The sequence below is a fragment of the Pygocentrus nattereri genome, chromosome 12 (genome assembly GCF_015220715.1).
Source record: "Pygocentrus nattereri isolate fPygNat1 chromosome 12, fPygNat1.pri, whole genome shotgun sequence".
NCBI lineage: Eukaryota > Metazoa > Chordata > Actinopteri > Characiformes > Serrasalmidae > Pygocentrus > Pygocentrus nattereri.
Window position 1 is genome coordinate 8,910,854 of NC_051222.1, and position 19,969 is coordinate 8,930,822.

Below are 19,969 nucleotides of genomic sequence, written 5' to 3' on the forward strand. Positions count from 1 at the left end.
TTTGCCCCACCATCAAGCTTCTAATACATTCCATGAGCAGGTAAGGTAATCCATGAATCTCTCCAGGAAAAAACAAAAGCACCATTCATGAACATGAACAATCAAAAACGAAACCTAAAGCATTTCTCTACAACGGCTTTTTAGGGCCACTGTTCATAAAAATAGAAATAGGAGACTTCGTCGTAAATGTAGTAATATTTTCAGAGAAAAGTCGTAATATTTTGAGAATATACTTGCATTATTTTAAGAAAAAAGTCATATTTAGAGGATAAAGTTGGCTAACTGTAGGGCCTACCTCAATGTGTGGATCGATCATTTTGATGATCATTCTCACTGTCCGTGAAACTTCATGCCCTCTTTTGAGTGGTGTGGACATGTTGCCCCCGATAGCTGTGTAGACCACCCTGCCTAAGACTTTCCTTCAGCAACACAGACAGACAGTTTCCTCCGAGTCCGTCTGGCTCTTTATTCAGCCGTTTCTTATGTGTGGTTGGTTAGTGTAGTGGTTAACTCCTCTGCCTTCTATGCTGTAGACTGGGGTTCAATCCCCACCTGGGTAAACACCCTACACTAAACCAATAAGAGTCCTTGGGCAAGACTCCTAACACCCCCTTCGCCTACCTGTGTAAAAATGGTCAAACTGTAAGTCGCTCTGGACAAGAGCGTCAGCCAAATGCCATAAATGTAAATGTTATACTATGATACTGATGTCCAGGAGCGACAGGGAGACTGACTGTTTCTTTATGGGTGAATCGATATGAAGGTGAAGCTCCACCAACTTTGCGCCTCTCATTTAACAGCTTCCCTTTGCAGAACCTTTGGCCACAATATTGGACCTTTCCTGATATTAATGCCACATTAATGTCGTAATTCTACGACTTTTTCTCTAAATAGTACGACTTTTTTTTCCGAAGTCTATTTATATTAACAGTGGCCCTAAAATGCTATCGCATTTCTGTAAGTCTGATCTCCTCTGAAAGAGAAAATCTGGTCCAGTAAGAACACTACTATAGAAAGAAGAACATTAACGGATGTGTGGTGCTGAACCGATGGGAATAAGCTACCACACACGTTTTTATCTAGGGTGGGCTACGCTCGGTAGGCCTTTTCAGTGTAAAACATAAAGGAACTTTGCCATCGCCTTCACCATGTTCAGAAATCCATCACCTATTCACCACAGTCCACATTCCAGAGCGCACAAAGAATCTGCTTGTGCTTATGAAGAAGGTCTTTTAGTTCAATTATTTAGTGTGTATCTGGCACACTAACACCGAAGATACTCAATACCAGTCTGCTTTTCTGTATTTCCACGAATTCATCGTTTTGTTAATTGTCCTTGCGCCCACGTGTTACCCTTTTGTCACCCATGGCAACGCCCCCTATGACCCCAGGTACCTTCCCTCTCAGGTTTCGGAAGCTGGCGAGTTTGGAAAACGAAATTCCGAGTGGGGTCTGCATCTCGTTCCGCCTCCGAGGCGAAGGAGAGTGCGTGTGAGAGACCTGATGAGCCTGGGAACGTGAGTGGGCATGAACGATGTGGTTCACTGGCGACTGGCTGGCCCTCAATCCTCCAGTCCTGTAGGGGGAGCCGTGTCTGCGGGGGGAACGGCCAGTGCGGTTGGCCTCGGGTTGGGGCAGTCTGTTTTGGGACCGTTCAGCCCCGTAGAGTTTGCCCTGCCAGTATCTGTGACCTCCTATCACGTGGGCACTGCTTTTAGGAGGGCGATGAAACACTCCCGGCTTGGCGATCACCACCTTCGCTCTGTTGTAGTAGCTCTGTTCTCGAACAGGAGATCTTGATACAGGCTGATACGCCTGCAACAGAAGAAGGAGAGGGTATAAATAAAGTACGAAGGTCTCTCTGTACACAATGATTTCAGTAAAAAAAGCTTGTGAATTTGGCCAAAAGGCACTGTCGACCACACAGTGTTGTTTTGAACATGAAATTATTGCCACATTTTTTTTTTTATTCATGTCAAGTAACTCAATGTAATTCATTGACCTCATTATGTAAGTAAATATGTAAATGTCCAAATACATTTGAATAATAAAATTGCATACAATAACAGAATGAAGCTAATAACTTCCGACTCCTAAGCCTTACCAAGCAAGCAACAATAAATAACAACACAAAACCCACATCCAGAAAGGCATATCGCTGTTGTCGGAACAAAACCTTGTATCTCCAAATTTGTAACTTTACAAGAGAAGGAAACAACTTACTTCATTTTCAATGTAAGTCAATAAAACCGGGCGTCTTTCCGAGTCATTTTGGGCCATTTCTTTTGGTCCACTCTTCATGACATTTACACACAATGTAAAGAATAACATGCACTTTCAAATTATATTAAAATCTGAAAAATGGCAAAAATGGAGATACAAGGTTTTCTTGCAGCAGCATAGATAAATAACATGTATAAAAACAAATATAATCTATGTTAACAGCTATTATTAACCACATGAGCCCAAAGGGTTTGATACAGTACCCAAAAAAAGAAAAGCCACTCGTTTAGCTCTGCTGCCAGAGGAGTTATGCCACATGCACATTCCTACTAACAACATTAAGACCATTTCATCGATTTCAATGCATAGAATTACCATGTATTCCATCACGGCATGACGCTTTCTTCCTTTCGGAACAGAATTCGGATCATTTTATTATTGCAATCATAGTCTGACCACCGACCAGCCACTTCATTACTACTCTACACTTCTTTGTATCTACACACACTGTCCACTTTATTAGCTCCACTAACTGTATAGCTGCACTTTGTAGTTCCACAGTTACAGACTGTAGTCCATCTGTTCCTCTGTATAGTTTGTTTATTGTTCAACCTTTAGGACCCCCACAGGACCATCACAGGCCAATACCTTATTATAGGAGTGTCTAATAGAGTGGACCGTGAGGGGACAGTGTTTAAAACCCTAGAAGCACTGCTTGTCTGATCCACTTGCACCAGCATAACACACCACCATCACGTCACTGTCACTGCAACGCTGAGAATGATCCACCATCCACATAATACCTGTTCTGTGGTGGTCCTGTGGGGGTCCTGACGATTGAAAAACAGGGTAAAAAGTATGCAGAGAAACAGATGGACTACAGTCTGCAACTGTACGACAAAGTGCTCCTATATGGTCAGTGGAGCTGGCTGGAAAAAGGACTTAAGGGGAGGTTTGGAAACACACTGACATCCAAAAAAAACACTTATGTTTTAACATTATTTATATTTGTTGAAATATTTAGTGTTGTTCTAAGCAAATAAACACTTATGGCCCAATTTTATCAGCTGCCTGAAACATGTTTATCACTGCACTGCTACTGTATTACAATGTGTTGTATTAAGGAAGCCTATTTAACGCTGTGACCTTCCAGGTGATCGTGCAGAGGTCTCTTTCCGCCAAAAATCTGAGCCATGCTAAAGGAGCGTCCATCTTTGCAAGCTACCTGAAGATGCTACCAATGATCTTCATCGTCCTACCCGGCATGATCAGCAAGGCACTATACCCAGGTAACAGATTCTGTCCTATGAATCCTTTGTGTACAGTAGCAGATAGAAATGAAGACGTTTCTGGATTTTCTTACCAGATCCTAAAGTTAAAACGCTATCATTTTGCTCACTTGTCACCTCACAGTGTCTTTCATAACAGCCACACAAACATCTGACTAGAAAATGAGTACCAAAGGCTGTATAAAATATAAACATAGGCTAAATAATCCTAATCCTAATAGAGCTATAAATTCTCTTTTCCTATAATACTGCTTTTTCTCTTAACCCCATAAAATCCCAGGCTAAGGCTTGTTATTTAGTAACTACAGAGACTTCTATGCTTCAGTGCAAACTGGCTGAACTATTCTTAGGTTATAGTATGTAATAAAACTTTGGGCCAGACAAGAGGCCCTGACCATTGAAGAGGTTAAAGACAAAGACATATGCATTTAGGCATGTAGAGGTGGTCAAGACAATCTGCTGAAGTGCAGACCGAGCATCAGAACGGGGAAGAAAGGGGATTTAAGTGAGTTTGAACGTGGCGTGGTTGTTGGTGCCAGACAGGCTGGTCTGAGTATTTCAGAAACTGCTGATCTGGGATTTTCACGCACAACCATCTCTAGGGTTTACAGAGAATGGTCCAAAAAAGAGGAAATATCCAGTGAGCGGTCAGTTGTGTGGACGAAAATGCCTTGTTGATTTGAGTGGTTAGAGGAGAATGGGCAGACTGGTTCCAGATGATAGAAAGGCAGCAGGAACTCAAATAACCAACCAAAATCTCTGAGGAACGTTTCCAACACCTTGTTGAAAATATGCCATGAAGAATTAAAGCAGTTCTGAAGGCAAAAGGGGGTCCAACCCTTTACTAGCAAGGTGTACCTAATAAAGTGGCCGGTGAGTATATATATGGCTGTTGTCTTTACAGGAGGAGGAAAAAACATACTTTACTTTTAATGTAGGTCAATGGAACCAGACCTAGTAAAGAGAAGCTGAACCAGGCACAAACACATACACTAAGCATTAAGGAACTGTTCCTTTCTCGCTGTCGGTTTCATTATGACATGAAAGTAAGGCAACACATTCAAAATTCCAGACACCTTTGTCACAACGAAAGCCAAGGAGCTGCCAAACTCGGTAACTGGTACCAGAAAGTGCTTACATAACACTAATCAAATGCACAACCAGACATTTCTGAAACATCTGCACCAGATTCAAACGAGCACAGTTCATAAATATGCAATCACAGAAACGCTGGTGTTCAAAAAGGCCAGGCATCACAAGTCTCACAATCTCAAAACAAGTTACTCATTTTAATATCAATGTTCTCGTCAAAGGAGTTGGAGAAAGTCAATACCGAACGCATCCAACAAAACCAAGCCTAGGTACGATGAAACCAGGTCACCAGCAAAAATGGCAATCATCAGTGCCTTGAGGATATTTTGATATGAAACAGTTTAAGCAGGCTGACCCTGCCAAGATGATTGGGCCTTAGTGGCCAAGACAGGAATACCAAAGGTACCTTAAAAACAATGTTTTGCCCTGTCGGTATTTGTCAGTACTGAAATCCTGAAAACATGTGCTCTGTGGTACAATTTGCTCTATAACACCATAAAACTCACTCAATTTCATTAATATTGGTCATTCCTCTGATTAACAATCAACATATTAGGAAGTGACAAAGGAATCAAGCCAATCATATTTTGATTCCCAATGCGTGGGGCCAATTGTGCAATATAAACATAATTCTAGGTCTCCTGGAAGTTCTAGATACGTCACTAACTGTAAATACAAGTGGTAGTCTAACCAGATTTCGGTCATGTGTACTAGAAATCGCATAAGAAGTTAGAATTATGGTAATGATTACGGGATCTGGCAGTGATTATGGTATTTGGTGTTTAGAAATGTTTTTAGGTGGTCTTTAAAAAAAAGACTAAACATTAATTAAAAATGACTAAATACTGAAGTACCATGATCAATGTCAAATTCCATAATCATCGCCAGAAGATTTTGAGGAGCCTCTTTATGAAAAGCAAGACACCCCACTAGTGCTAACATTCCACTAGAAATCCCCTAGGTGTGCTAGTAGAGGTTAGCGTTATGGTAGAGGTGGTCTTTAAAAAAAAGAATAAAAATTACTAAACACAGAAAGACCGTAATCTTTGCCAGATTTTATAATCATTGGCAGAGGTTTTTGAGGGGCCTTAATAGCTTGTTTGAAGCCTGTAGAGAAGGCCTAATGATTTCTAGGCTCTGAAAAATGCAGGTCTGTACATGTCGTTCATTTGTTCATTGTATTTAAGAGAATCACACAGATGTCAAACCACACGGTTCACCAGTACGAAACGCTGTTTTGTCATAGTTTTGGAAAAAAGCTCTTTTGTAAAAACGTTCTTATTTAAAAGTGCCTTAGCAAAGATGCACTGACCCCTCGATCCATGTCTGTTGTATTTAAACCATTTTAGCAGTACTACTCTCTTATCTCTTTGTAAAGTCTTGGTTGGAAACAGGTTAAAATCCCAAAGAGTCCAAAACTGTCCATTTGGGTAGACACAACATCTCCCAATGGTTCGAGTTTCCGGAGCTGGACCCAAGGCCCTATGCATTCAACATCATTCCGAAATGACAGAGAAATCAGTTTCGATATCCAAAGGGCGTTAAAAATTTGGTGTGAAAAAACCTCACTCTATGCCTTCTGGAAGGTCTAGATACGCCACTGACTGGGAATACAAGCAGCACTCTAAACTGGTACAATGTCTGGTACAAGCTTCAAAGAAAACATATGGAACGGGATATGTGTAGTGGTTAACACCTCTGCCTTCTACACTGTAGACTGGGGTTCAATCCCCACCTGGGCAAACACCCTACACTATACCAATAAGAGTCCTTGGGCAAGACTCCTAACACCGCCTTGGCCTCCCTGTGTAAAATGATCAAATTGTAAGTCGCTCTGGACAAGAGCGTCAGCCAAATGCCATAAATGTAAATGTTCCATCAATACAATGCAGTAAATCATACATCGTGTCTCAGATTCTATTAAAATAATTATTAAAATAACACTGCATGTCTCGACTCATGGTGGTTTATCTCAGACGTTCGCGTTAGGGAGTGCATCAAAGGAACTTTCCAGAATAGATCGTTTCTAAGGAGTGGCGCAAACTAGTCCGGAAATCGGAATAAAGGTTGTATGGCAGTGTATACATTCATCAGCATCACTTGAGTTTTTGTCAAACTGGAAAAGCAGGAATGTAATGTACATCCTTCTTTGGAACTAACAAAAATCATCACATCACACTTGAATACTTGCCTGACCGCCGTCAAGATCGACGAACTCAAAGTGAGTTCAAAGCTAGTTCCTTTTGCATGATATTAAACTTTAACCATAATGGTTTCATGTAAATATGTTTCCATAATTCTGACACGTTTAGGCTTGCTGGAAGTGCCAGCAGCACTCTGGAACGCACGCAGACACACCCTAGCATATTTCATAACATGCACATCCAAACAAGGCCTATAAAGTGTAAGCACACCTCTATCATCCACAGCCAAATGGATCTGGGACACACCCAGGTTTATAGAGGCTGACGGAAAAGATAACATAGCCTATCTGATTGAAAAAACACTTTCATGGCACACATACACATTTGTTTTTATACCATGTCAGGACATGGCACCATCCACATGTCCCTTACATATTATATATTTATTCGGTCGTAAGCAAAACATTGGTTTCGCGTTCGATTTTCTACATGAAAACAAGTTAACACTGTTCCTGTACAAGAAACACACTTAAATATTGACTTTTTTTCTGCAAATGTTGTGCACATTGTCTATTTATTTGCTCAACACACTGGAAAAAAGTTAAATTTAAAATATGACATGTGCCATAACTTTTGCACAGACCATATCTAGTTTTTTTTCCAGTATGTTGAATAAAAAAAGTAACAGGGCATTAAAATGTGAACTAGAGGATTTGTTTACTTACACTTGGCTCGTCAGTTCAACCTAAAATAATGACTTCATGTGGTAACACGTAAATTTTCTAGTTTTATTCAACCTAAATATACACTTTTATAACCATTCCTATAGTCAAAGTGTATTTTAAGTTGAATAAAAGTAGTTTATTTAAATAACACATTTTTTAATAAGTAATTTGTTTAGTTTGGTCTGATGAGCCTTATTTTACAGCGTATTTCCACTTAGAAAATCAAGACAGCATGTAATTTTACCAGGAGTTGCCAAATGTTTGTACACATCTAAATAAAAGGAATATATAGTAGCTGCAAACATGAAACTCGAAAACGGTAAAAGTTGCAGGAGATTTAAGTTAAACATGGTGATTTGGAGATTTTTTATTAGCCCTTTTACCAGAAAGTGAAAAATATATCCTAGAACTAAACATAACCTAGAACAGTGGTTCTCAAATTAGTCCTCAGAGAACCCCAGACAAAGACAAGGATAGTTAACTGTGTGGGGCTCTTTGAAAACCACTGACCAACAAGAAATGTTTTTTCAGTTTCATAAATTACACGTGGATTTTGCACAAACCCAACACTGTTTTCCTGATCCTCATAAAGCAGCTTAACTCTGTTTACACAAACACATGTTCCCTTACCTTTCCTGGGTATCTGCTCTGTATGTTCAGCAGGTTCCTCTCAGCAGGGTCCGGCTCTGCGCAGTTTTCTGGTCTCAGGTCCAGCATGGACTGAGAGAGCCGTGCCATCATGTTCAATGAATCAGTTCCAGGGCTATGGTCCCCAAAACGTCCTGAACCAGTAGTCCTCCCATTGGCGAGCTGCCCTTGCATGCCTGGATTTTCCGAGTCGCTGCATTCGTAGTACTCATCTGACGCTGTGGAACTTTCATCCTTATCCTTTGCTGAATGAGCACACATGACCTTCGTACTGTCTGCATCGTTGTCCCTAAGTCTATCCTTGCTAGACTGCTCTGTGTTTGAATTGGGGTCCTCAGGTGTTTCTCCGTACTCGTCTGAACTTGAGGCCTCCTGCACTATGCATGGTGGTGGGCTGACTGTACCAGGTGCCATTTGGGGTTGCTGGGGCTGGTCCTTCTTCACAAAGCTGACCTGGACTGCTTCAGAACCATCAGTGGGAGTCATCACCAGCTGTAAGGTGCGTGGCTTGGGCACAGGTGGTCCTGGAGGTGGCCCTGGAGGTGGCCCATCACTCTGGGTCTCTTCAAGAATAGGTTGTGTGGGTTTGGGAGTAGATTGTGGCTGTGGAGATGCTGGAGAGTCAGCTTTGGTTTCTTGTTCCTCTGTTTGAGCATGTGGTGATGTGTTTTCAGCTAAAGCTGCATGATTCTTTGACAGAACCTCCGTTTTAGGCTGGTTTTCTGGCTGAGCACTAGTGTTTTGTGGGGGGTTTGTTTTGGGTGTGTTTGTTGCTTTTGAGCGAGGGCTCGCCTTCTCTGGTAAAGGCTTCTCAGGCGGACCAGTAAAAGGGTCCTTGAAGCGAATGGCCTGCGATGTTTCAAACAGCTGCGATCGCATCAAATGCACCTGCAGCGGCTTACTAGTGTCCCGAATATTAATGAACCCAATGACATCGCTGGGCGGGTCAGGCTCCGGCCAAATGGGCAAGTAAGAAATAAGTTCTGCCTTGGGCAATCCCACTAGGCCTGGGTGTTTGGGCAGTTCCTCTACTACTTCTCGCTGCCTCTTGACAGGCTGAGGCAAAGGATTCTGAGAGCTGCTGTTTTTGAGGCTGACTTTATCTGAGGAGGTCCGGCTTGCCGTATCCACCAGGGCATATTTGGGGTTAATCAGTTTTCTGGCAAGGGCCGCCGAGGGAAGAGGGGCTGGTGCAGGGACAGGCGTGGGGTCAGGGTCAGGGAGATCCGCCAGCGGGACTTTAGACAAGCTGACACCACGAGAAGTCAAGTAGAGTTCACGGAACTCTTTGTCAAAGGTCTCCACAGCTTGCCCTGTCAAAACTGTGATGAGGTTACGGTCCAGGCGGGAAGCTGTCCATGTAAAACTGGAAGGCAGAGGACAAATAATGTTAGACCTCTTCATATTCCCACAGGGTCTTAAGCTCTAGTTAAGCTACATTTGTTTGACCTTGAGAGATACTATAAGTTAAGTGATTATCAACAAGGTCTGTGCTTTATAATGTAGTGCAATTCTGTAATATTCTGTAATTCGCTGAACCTGAAGTTCACGCCGTAGAAGTAATCCAACTAGAATCAACTAATGCTGCAGCAACTGAGCAATAACATTAATAAAGTCAACAATATAAAAACACAGGCACCAACTTCTTATCTGCGTCGCTTGTTTGCCATCAGATAATATGGATGGTAGGTTGTGGAGTATGAGACAAACAATTCTAGGATATCTAGCACTTCAGAGTGATATGTCATGCGAGATCATTTGAAAAGAAAGCACGGTTCATATATACTGTAGAACACTGGTTCCGAAGCCTGTTCCTGTGGTTCCTCCTGCCCTGCATGTTAGTGTTTTCTTGGTCCCAACACACCTGACCCAGCTAAGCAGTTAATTAGAAAGTCCCGTCTGAGGTGAACAAGAAATTGCAAAAATGTGCAGGACCTGGCTGGCTTATGATGTTTCGATCCAAGCTACACGTCATACTTTTGAGGAAGACTAAACAGGAACTCTTCTGTACAAATCTACCAGTAAAATCCCTCATAAAGTACCTGGCAAAACTAATCCAGCTTGAGCAGCATTTGACAAACACAACCTCCCAGTTCCTCAAACATGATATCGTCATCTGAAATAAGTCAAGTGATCCACATGAGCTCCGGTTAAGGCCGAAGAAACAAAAGACATTTGTTTAGTAGATGCAACCATACAACCCACAGTTCAGGACAGACTATGGCATCATTGTTAGTCCCATGAAGTACAAATAGCTTCAAATCACACAATGCTGAAGAAGGCCATGCACATACAAACTAATTAAAGACAAAGGCACATCCTGAAGTGAAGCAATGCAAATGACTGGGGATGGCCACTTTGCACTTTATGGTATTATAATCCCATAAGATACTCTTGCATTACACTCTCCATTGCTTCCATATTTAGCAACATAAGCATGTAATTATGATGAGAAGCAGCACTTTTCCAACCCAATTACTGACATATTCAGCCATAAACATACCTATACGACCCAGACACTGCGCGGTCTCCGTCCACAAACATGAACCTCTGGCTCAGTGAACCTTGCACTTTCTTTGCTGAACGTGTATGAAATTCGCAGCCTCCACTGCAACGCACCCGCAGATGCTGTAAACACACACAAGAGCACATACACATCCTTAAATTACAGTATTGAATAGGCTTTGTTGACATTTGTTAACATTAGAATAAACAAACCAATATAAATACAGTAAAACATTTAAAAAATGTGTTAATATACACCAGTCAGGCGTAACATCATGACCACCTCCTTGTTTCTACACTCATTGTCCATTTGATCAGCTCCACTTACTGTATAGCTGCACTTTGTAGCTCTACAGTTACAGACTGTAGTGTTCTACATAAACACACATTTAAGTACAAGCTTACTTTCAGTCTTTACCCCAGGAAGGCGAATGAATCATTAGGAAGTGTGGAGTAGGAAGCATTAAAACTTCAGATCTTTGTCTACTAAACAGTTCAGAGGCCTTTTTTGCTGCCGTTCATCCGCACGCAGGAATGAACAGAATGACTAGAATGTTCTCACAAGGAAAGAAATACAAACACCTAAAGGTACAATAGCAGGAAAGTTCTTCACAGAGCCAACAACTTTCACACGATGGAACGAACAGTGCGGGTGTGGGTGTGTGTCAGGGCTGGACGTAATCAGATATCGCTGATGATTTGACGCGTAATCTGATGCTTGACAGGCAATAATAGCCCAGGGCTGATAGAAAAGCAGGCTTAACTTAAACATCTTTTCAACTAACATTAAATAAGATGTTCATGTAATGTTTCATTGCTTTTTTTACCGTTATTGACCACACACTGTTCAACCAATGGGTTTTTCATTTTAACTGGACACAGTTTTGGAGCTAGAACCACAGATCTTGGCAGGATAATAGAGCCTATACAGGATTAGTGCGCTTGTGCTTTTGGAACTGATCGCTGTCTCAGATACACACTGTGCAAATACTACAGATACAGACAACATTAACAACTACCTGGGATACTACAGCAGCAGTAATTAGCACAGTCTCCAAAATGCAGAACAAAAGCTGGTTTAGTGTAGCGAACACCCTGGTCCACCTTGGGGCAGTCTGGGGTTCAATCCCCTGCCTGGGAAAGCGCACCATGCTGTTCCAATTAATGTCCCTGGGCAAGAATCCTAATGCTACATTCGCCTACCTCTGCCGAATAAATAACAAATGTAAACCACTGTATTCTTCATTTGGAGGATAAACCATCTCACAAAGGTTGCAGAGTTTTAAAAATATGCTTAAAACATTAGCTCCAAAAGTCAGTATGTACATTTACACCGTCAACCTAAGATTAAATAACACTTTTCCAACACGATTTCTCTGATTTTTCTTTTTTTATCCTGTTTCATAGTTGCTCTGCATCTGTAAAACAGCTCGTCACAATACATTTACATTTACAGCATTTTGGCTGACGCTCTTATCCAGAGCGACTTACAATTTGATCATTTTACACAGGGAGGCCAAGGTGGTGTTAGGAGTCTTGCCCAAGGACTCTTATTGGTGTAGTGTATGGTGTTTGCCCAGGTGGGGATTAAACCCCAGTCTACAGCGTAGAAGGCAGAGGTGTTACCCACTACACTAACCAACCACAACACCAATTTTCAATGTCTGAGAAACCATTTTTAATATAAAACAATATTTTTAAGAGATTTAACTTTGGAACTTGTATAAAACAGATTCATGCTTTCATGAATCTGTTGTCATACGTTTAAAAAATATGTATTTTATTTTAAAAATTAATTTATCACAGAGATTTTGGTCACTGGTGTTATCAGGACTCTTTCAGCTCTATTAAACTGCTTCTCTGGGTCGAGGCTCATCAGAGATGAAGCATCTCAAGGCATGAGGAGGCGAGGTCACACTTCCTCACTATATTTCATTAGTTTATTCATAATTTTGTTTATCAAACAAGCTCATACCTTCTATGTGTCACTGGTGTTATGTGCTTTAATGGCTGGGTCATTAAAACTAATGCTGAACATCGTTTTTATTACTCATTTTAAATATTTGGAAAGTCACCTGACCACCAAAGAGTCAGCCAATTTACGAAATCCTCGGTTTTAACCTGGAGTCACCGTCACCGGTGTTACACCACATTCATACAACACCAGTGACTGTACAGCATGTTTGGAATTAAGCTAGCCTTTTCACACATATGACAACAGGACGTGTTAACCTGAATCCCCACTCCAAATGGAGAATGACCCATTCATAATTTCTCAGATTTTTAGTGGCACTGCAGGTGGTTTTTTTGGTCTTCCCTGACTTACTAAACCTCAGAAAAATGAAATCTTGTGATATGTATAGTGGACTGTGAAAAAGCTAAAAGTATTGGGGGTGATGTTTATTACGATGCCATAATGCCCACATCATATTATACCGCATTAATAAGCCATTATAAGTTCCCAATTTTCTGCTGTCTCCAAATCATCAATCCAGCCTTTTAAAAGGAATATATAGTCACATGCAAAAGTTTGGGCACCCCTGGTCAAATTACGTTTGCTACTCTTTGAAGTGAAAATAAGCTACAAAAGCCACCAGAGAACTTGCTAAAAATGGGGGGGACAATAAAACATAAAATGTGGCCTGAACAAAAGTAACAGCATATTTTACACTTTACACGTCATTTTTTATGGTTTATTAAACTCAGCAAATAAACGGACTCTTGCAGTAAAATCTGCAGAAAAATACCACTTTGAAGTTTCTTCTCTGGAGAGGATATTTTCACCTGTTTTTTATTTTAACCAACCGGGTAATTTGACTAGGGGTGTTCAAACCTTCAAATACAGCCGTGAGAACTGATTTCAGATATCGTCGTATTGTCTGGTTGCGCCCAACTCACCTTTAGATGTCCTCTGTGCATGCTCGCTCTCTCACACATGGTAAGGAAATGCTGAATGGATGCTTGCTCTATGATGATGTAAACCGCCACCTTCCTCTTAAAACCAGCATCTAACAGATCTTTGAAGATGTCAACGTCTGTAAAAACGTCCATCACCACTGCAATCAACTGGAAAGCACACAAAATCACACAGGTTGGCCAAGTTAATGCATGGATTTTTCCCAGGTTTTCTCCCCAATTTAGTCGTCTCCAATTCCACCCACTAGTTTAGGACTCCCCCAGTCATGCGATACTAGCAGGGTGAAGACGCATGAAGCCCCACCTCATCTTTTCAAACTGCCACTCACACAACGTCACTGGACAGCTGAACGCGCTCGGAGGAAAGCACCAACAGCCAGATCTGTTACGTCAGCTAACGGGCGCCTGCGCTGACCAGCATCGTGCTGAGTGATGGGAGGAGCAGGGGGCGCCATCCTACCCACCCAGAGAGAGCGAGGCCAATAGTGCTCTCTTGGGCTCCCGTCTACGGACGGCTGTAGCATCACCAGGGATCAAATTCACGATCTCCTGATGACAGAGCCAACGCCGTTAATGCATTTTCATGGACATATTCGAGGCAACTGTCCCTACTTCAGTAGACAGAGCATTTCCAGGCTCTTTGCAAATGCTAATTTTCCAATAGAGGGTCCAGTCATTCCTGATTTGTCCTGAATTTTTACACTTTTAAACTCCACAAATACGCATCTAAAACACACACACACACACACTTTCTAAGCTGCATCTAAAACTATTTTTATAAAAAAAAATGAGTTTTTTTTATTTTGTCTTACACTATTTGACCGAATGGGCATTTTATGAAGAATGGACCAAAGAGCTGCTCAAAACTGAACGTAAAATTCAAGTTAGACACTTTTTTTCGCCTCATCCTGTAAAGTTATCATTTAAGAGATACATTGGTTTTAAGGTTTTCAGTGATCAAGTGTCAGATATGATGGTATTGAAGGGATCAAGCCGATATCAGCAGAACATGTGTTTTCCAGTTACTATATAATCAGCTGATTAGATATTCCAGGTGGTTGCTATTATTTTAGCTGAGAGCAATTACTCTTCCCATTTGTTCATTCTTAACTCCTTAAGATTCTAGGTTTATTTCATTCAAAGGCTTGTTATTCAGTAACTACACGGACTTGGATGCAAACTATTGGAGTTGTTCTTAGATTATAGAACTGAGATAAAAACCTAAGGCTTGTTAAGGGGTTAATCATTTAGTTATGTCGCTAAAACTGTGCAATTTATACGTTTGGCAGACAATCTTATCCAGAGCGACTTACAATTGGATGATTTTTACACACACAGGTGAAGGCAGAGTCTTGCCCAAGGGCTTTTACTGGTATAGCGTGTGGTGCTTGCCCAGGCAGTGTCATCTACTGGGTTGAGGCAAACACAAATAAATAATTTGAAGAAAAACATTTATGAAGACCTGGATCTTATGAAAACATCACAAGTTTAAACCTGTGAATGGTGTTATAACAGGTTTAAAGTGCAGCAGGGAGTAATGTTTGTTTATTTGAGCTGGGTTGGGAGCTGGGGGTGGGCGATATGGCAAAAGTATAGCACAGTACTTAAACAATTTACACAACAAATGCATTTCATGATATTTTAACAAGAGTGGTACATCAAGTTTAAAAAACATCAAAAGCTTGTGCAATGATTTTTATTCAACGTTTCACGTTCTATATTGGACTAAATTCAATTAAACAGGACTAATTATGCTCTCTTTGTAATAAGCTGGTCTGTGTTCTTTAAAGCAGTGATAATATCCAAGATATACTCAGAAAACCATAATTTATGACAATACTACAATTTATTTAAATTTAAATACAATTTATCTAGCCATATATTGTCTATAGACAAACAGTGGCAGTATAACGGGTCATACTGAAGAGCTCAGTGACGTGACACTGTCATAGGATGCCACCTTTGCCACAAGTCTGTTTGTAAAAGTTTTACTAGATCTGCCCCAGACAACTGTAAGTGCTATTACTGGGGACATGGGGGCAAGTATCTATGAGCTCTTTTGACTGAATGAAGCCTTCCAAGGAGAGTGGTGCCGCAAAGTTGGGTGGGGTAACTCCACATTAATGCGGTTTTGGAATGGGATGGTCATACTTTTGGCCCCAATCAAATGCCGCTCGTGTACCTAATCAGTCCATTTGTGAACTGCAATTTGACGTTCATTGTAACAGGCCTACTGGATTGGAAATGGGAAAGAAAAAATTCATTATTCCAATCCAATCCTGCAAAAAATCCGACCTGGAAGAGCATTGTGCATATCATGTTGAGCCTACTTCAGATGCTTAAGTGCCTCAGTTAAAAAAAAGCTCATTTTCAAGCCCAGTAAAATTTGAAAAAGATCTCGGATTGGTATCGTCCAATGCTGTCGTTATTCCATTTCAGAAACGTATCACACCATCACACTAGTGTATGCCTATCCTTTCCACGCTTAAGGGATATAATCTCCTAATTATTTAATCACTTGTCTGTTATTCTATAATCATTACTCATGTATTTACTCTACTTCTATTACTTAAGTGGCTGTAACATAATGATGCAGACAAAGTTAATCCAAGTACTCTGAAACGCACACCTGCTTTCACCCATCCACACTTCTGACAAGCACACACACACACACACACACACACACACACAGTTTTTAATCAAAGAGGCCCCTGTGCAGAATGGCATCTCTCCCAGTGAGAGCTTTGGGTACAAAATGACTGAAGCTTTTATGAACCCATCAAAGAGGCACTGTGAGTGAGGCCAAGCATCTGTATGCGTTAAAGGCAGAAGCATGGAAAGCATGTTTTAACGTGCCTTGGCTTTGAGTCAGCCAGTCTGCCCCTTTATAAGACGTGAGCACGAGAAGCAATGATGATGACGATGACATGACTGGCGCTGTTAAAATCAGAGGCACTCATGACCATAATTGTTTTTTTTGGTCATAAGCCAGTGATCAAAGGTGAAAATCCTGTCATTAGTGACCACAAAGCATTTGCATGAATCAACAGGTCGTACTGCAAACTGTCGAATGTGAGGGCGTTGGGTTGGCGGGGGGGGGGGGGGGGGGGGGGGCGGATATGGTTGGGCTATAAAGCCAGAAGAGGTGGCACTGCTTTCTTTTCCAGAACCGATACCAATTTTAAAACCCAAACCCAATCTGATCCTAATTTTAAGCTTTTGACAGGCAGTCAAAGTGTTTTAAAGTACAAGTCTCAAGTGCCCCAACTGGCTGACTAGCCCAGCTGTTGATACAAGCTCCCATCTGTAAACAATAAACAAGCATTGCTCACTGCTGGCCTCGAAACGTGTTACAGCTCCAAGTAAGAAGTTAGAACATGTTTTTTTTTCTCTAGACCTATAATGTGTCTCAATATATTATGCCTGAATTTCACAATATTTAACATTAACGCTACACTTTCATGTTAAAAAAACTTTAATTCATCGTTCTATTACGAAATCAACTCATCTTAGGATATTTTTGTAACAACACAGTCACACTTTTTACGTCCATGCATTAGTACAAGCCTAAATGGCCGAATTAGCTGATTAGTCATCTTGCTGACTCTGTTTAAGTTTAAAGGGAGCCTGGCTACTTCCTATTTCTCCCGTTATATCTAACACATGTCTGCAAAATGCCAGAGGGAGCTCTAGGGGGCGTCCTCAGTGAATGGGAGTGAATGAAAAACCCGTTTTTACCATTTGTTTGAGAATTTTGGAAAATAGACGTATTCGTTGCGTTAAAAAATGAAAGGAAACTTATGTGTATCTTTCCGTTTTTCTACAGACAACAGGTTTTGTCCCGTAGGACGCTCCCATTACTGCTACTTGTGTACCAGGTTTGCTTTGGATGGTTAAAAAGGAGTGAATACAGAAGTGAATAATAAGCCACTTTACACGTAAGAGTCAAAAGTGAAGGAGCTGTTCATGACGTCACGTCCCATTTACGGGAAATTTGATGGCAAGTGTGAACGTGTGCATCCCGGTAAAATAGCACTCAAGGGCTTGCTAGGTGAATGACGGTCATTACAGCAGAAATATCCTGGTAACGTCCCGGATTTCTTGTGTGAAAAGAGCTTGTGGGAATGTGCGCAATCTCAGGCTAGATTTGTTACAGTAAGATTCATCCTTTTTGCTCTGATATCAGCTCAATCCCAACACTAGGAACTGGAGCAGTGTCATTTATAAAAGCACCTCTTTTGTGTGTTACGTAGAGCACGACTGAAAGGATCTGGTCTTTTCAATTGTTCCCAGGAGCGTCTTTTGTGAGGGATTCAGCTTTCACACCAAAAAAATCCCATCAGTCTCACACTCCTCCACATCCTTTCAGCAGCTTGGACACATCTCACTCTGTGCTCAAGCTGTGCGAGCTGAGATATTTAAAGCCAAGTCCCAGACTGACCACATGACTGAGCACTTCTGGGCCGTGTTCTAGCTGAGAAATGGGGCATTGTGCGGTGAGTCAGTCGTGTTTTAGTTCTCGCTGAAACTTGACCTCGTCATGAAGTGGTCTGACGATGGCAGAAGTTGCCACTTTTTTTAGTCTGAACATGTAACGTCACAAACCAGTTCCGTTTGTCTCAGCGCACGACACCTTTCCACCTATCTAGTGGTGCTTGGTAACCTCAATCCGGTGATGTTCATCGCTCAGTTGCCAACATGAAGTGTAAATACACGATTGTCTGAAATGACTGGCCGATTCTGCCGGAGTGACGGAGAACACGAGAGAACCATTCTGAACATGGTTTCCGAGATGTTTCTCACTCCCTTACGTCTTGCGAAAGAGCAAGAAGGTGACAATGGGATCCCTGCTCATCATCAAGAGTTCCTTGATGAATGTCGGAATATCAGGCTTTGATGGTGCCTAATGAGCCCATTTCTTTAAAAAACGAGGCAGGAAAACATGCATTTGCAACAGTGAGTTTATTTGAGACTAATCTTGGGTCTGACCCACTCGTAGGACGTTAAACTTTGTTGTCGCCGAGCCACCAGTGCACCCTTGGTCTACAGGTTGGATGCTTCCAGGTGGGAATAGTGGACCTCACTGCCGAGGGTCTCCAGATGGAGGGGACCCAGCTCAACAGGCCTGGACTAACATAATGCTTTTAAACTGCATCAGCACCCCGAACACCCTTGACTGGACCAGAAATGAGTCTGGACCACGTGGACTCTGGGGGTCTCTTACCTTCTGCGCCTGCGCGATGGTCTTCCTCACCACCTCTTTAATGTGCGTCTGGCCGTCGAAGGGCGGCTGCGTGTACACGTTGACCCGCGTGACCCCGCGGTACGAGTTGCAGTCCGGCCAGCCGAGGTCCAGGTCCGGTATGGAGGCGTCCGAGCGGTCAGGCCAGTACTGCAGCGACACGGCGCCGTCCTCGGCCTCGCCGGCGGCCTCCGGCCTGATGTGCTCGGAGCCCGGCCGGTAGTCCTCCACGGAGCGGCACAGGCGCTCGAGCTCCGGCTCGGACAGGAAGGGCCGGAGCTCGCGCTCGCTGACGTACGCGTGGAACGCGTCGCGGCCGCTCGCGATCAGCGCCTCGAGCGCGAGCCGCTGCTCTTCGCTGTAGAAGAACTCGGGCTTGGACTCGTTCATGCGCCAGTTGACGTGGTTGTCGTCCAGACACTGGATTTGGGACAGAGCCATGGCTCAGGCTGGAAGCTCACGAGACGCCGAGAGAAGTCAGGAGCTAGAACAGCCCGCGAGGCTGAGGAAGCGTCTCCTCCTCGCGTCCGGAGACGTGGAGCTCAGAGTAAAGCGCCAAAGCCAGAAAGTTTCTCCTCACATCCAGAAGTTCCTCTCGAGCGCCCATTCCAGCACCATTTTCCGTCCTGCCTCGTGTCACCGCCGCGGCTGCCCTGCTGGACCGCTGCGCTCAGCCGGGATCGGCTTTCACTCCCCGAGCAGGTAGAGGACGACCAGAGCGCGAGCGCCTCACCGGTCCGGCACGCCTCGCTCACGTGACGAGCGGGAATGATCGGGCATCAAAAGCCCAGTCCAGCTCGGAGTATCGCCATTTCCACGAAAACACGCGTCCGCCGCCGCCAGTCAGCGGTAAAGAAGACCAGGCCTCGTGTTTGGGGGTCTTTAAATGACTTTTCCTCTGAGAAAAGTTCCAGAAAACGTTGCTTCCCACACAGGAACGAGGCAGCCTGGCCGCTTTTCCCTGTAACTTCCAGCGTAACTTTGTTGAGAAGAGGAAAAGTCTGAAGGGGATTTTTTTAACACCCGTATTCCGCCAAGCCCCGCCTCCAGCGCTGGGATTGGTTAGTAGTTGAGACTCACGCGGCAGTTTGCCGAATTCTGGCCAATCAGCGCAGAAGGAGGGCTAACGCTCTCACGGAGGGGGGGGGGCGCTCGCTACGAACCAGTTGTAGAGGAGAAGGCGGG

General features: G+C 42.8%; 2 protein-coding genes across 2 annotated transcripts in view; one reads left to right on the forward strand and one right to left on the reverse strand.

Annotated features, from left to right (window-relative positions):
- The window catches only part of slc5a10 (solute carrier family 5 member 10), a 58,630-nt gene that overhangs the window by 22,943 nt on the left and 15,718 nt on the right, over positions 1-19,969 (forward strand). Inside the window, exon 9 of the mRNA XM_017721011.2 lies at positions 3,377-3,512. Coding sequence (XP_017576500.1) covers positions 3,377-3,512 — 136 coding nt within the window. The remainder of the gene's footprint in view (positions 1-3,376; positions 3,513-19,969) is intronic.
- Positions 571-19,753, reverse strand: LOC108441468 (protein FAM83G). The gene is made up of 5 exons (XM_017721010.2): positions 18,767-19,753; positions 13,525-13,692; positions 10,625-10,749; positions 8,104-9,487; positions 571-1,815 (listed from the first exon to the last, which is right to left on the reverse strand). The coding sequence occupies exons 1-5, from the start codon at positions 19,223-19,225 to the stop codon at positions 1,327-1,329; spliced, it is 2,625 nt and encodes an 874-aa protein (XP_017576499.1). The 5' UTR covers positions 19,226-19,753; the 3' UTR covers positions 571-1,326.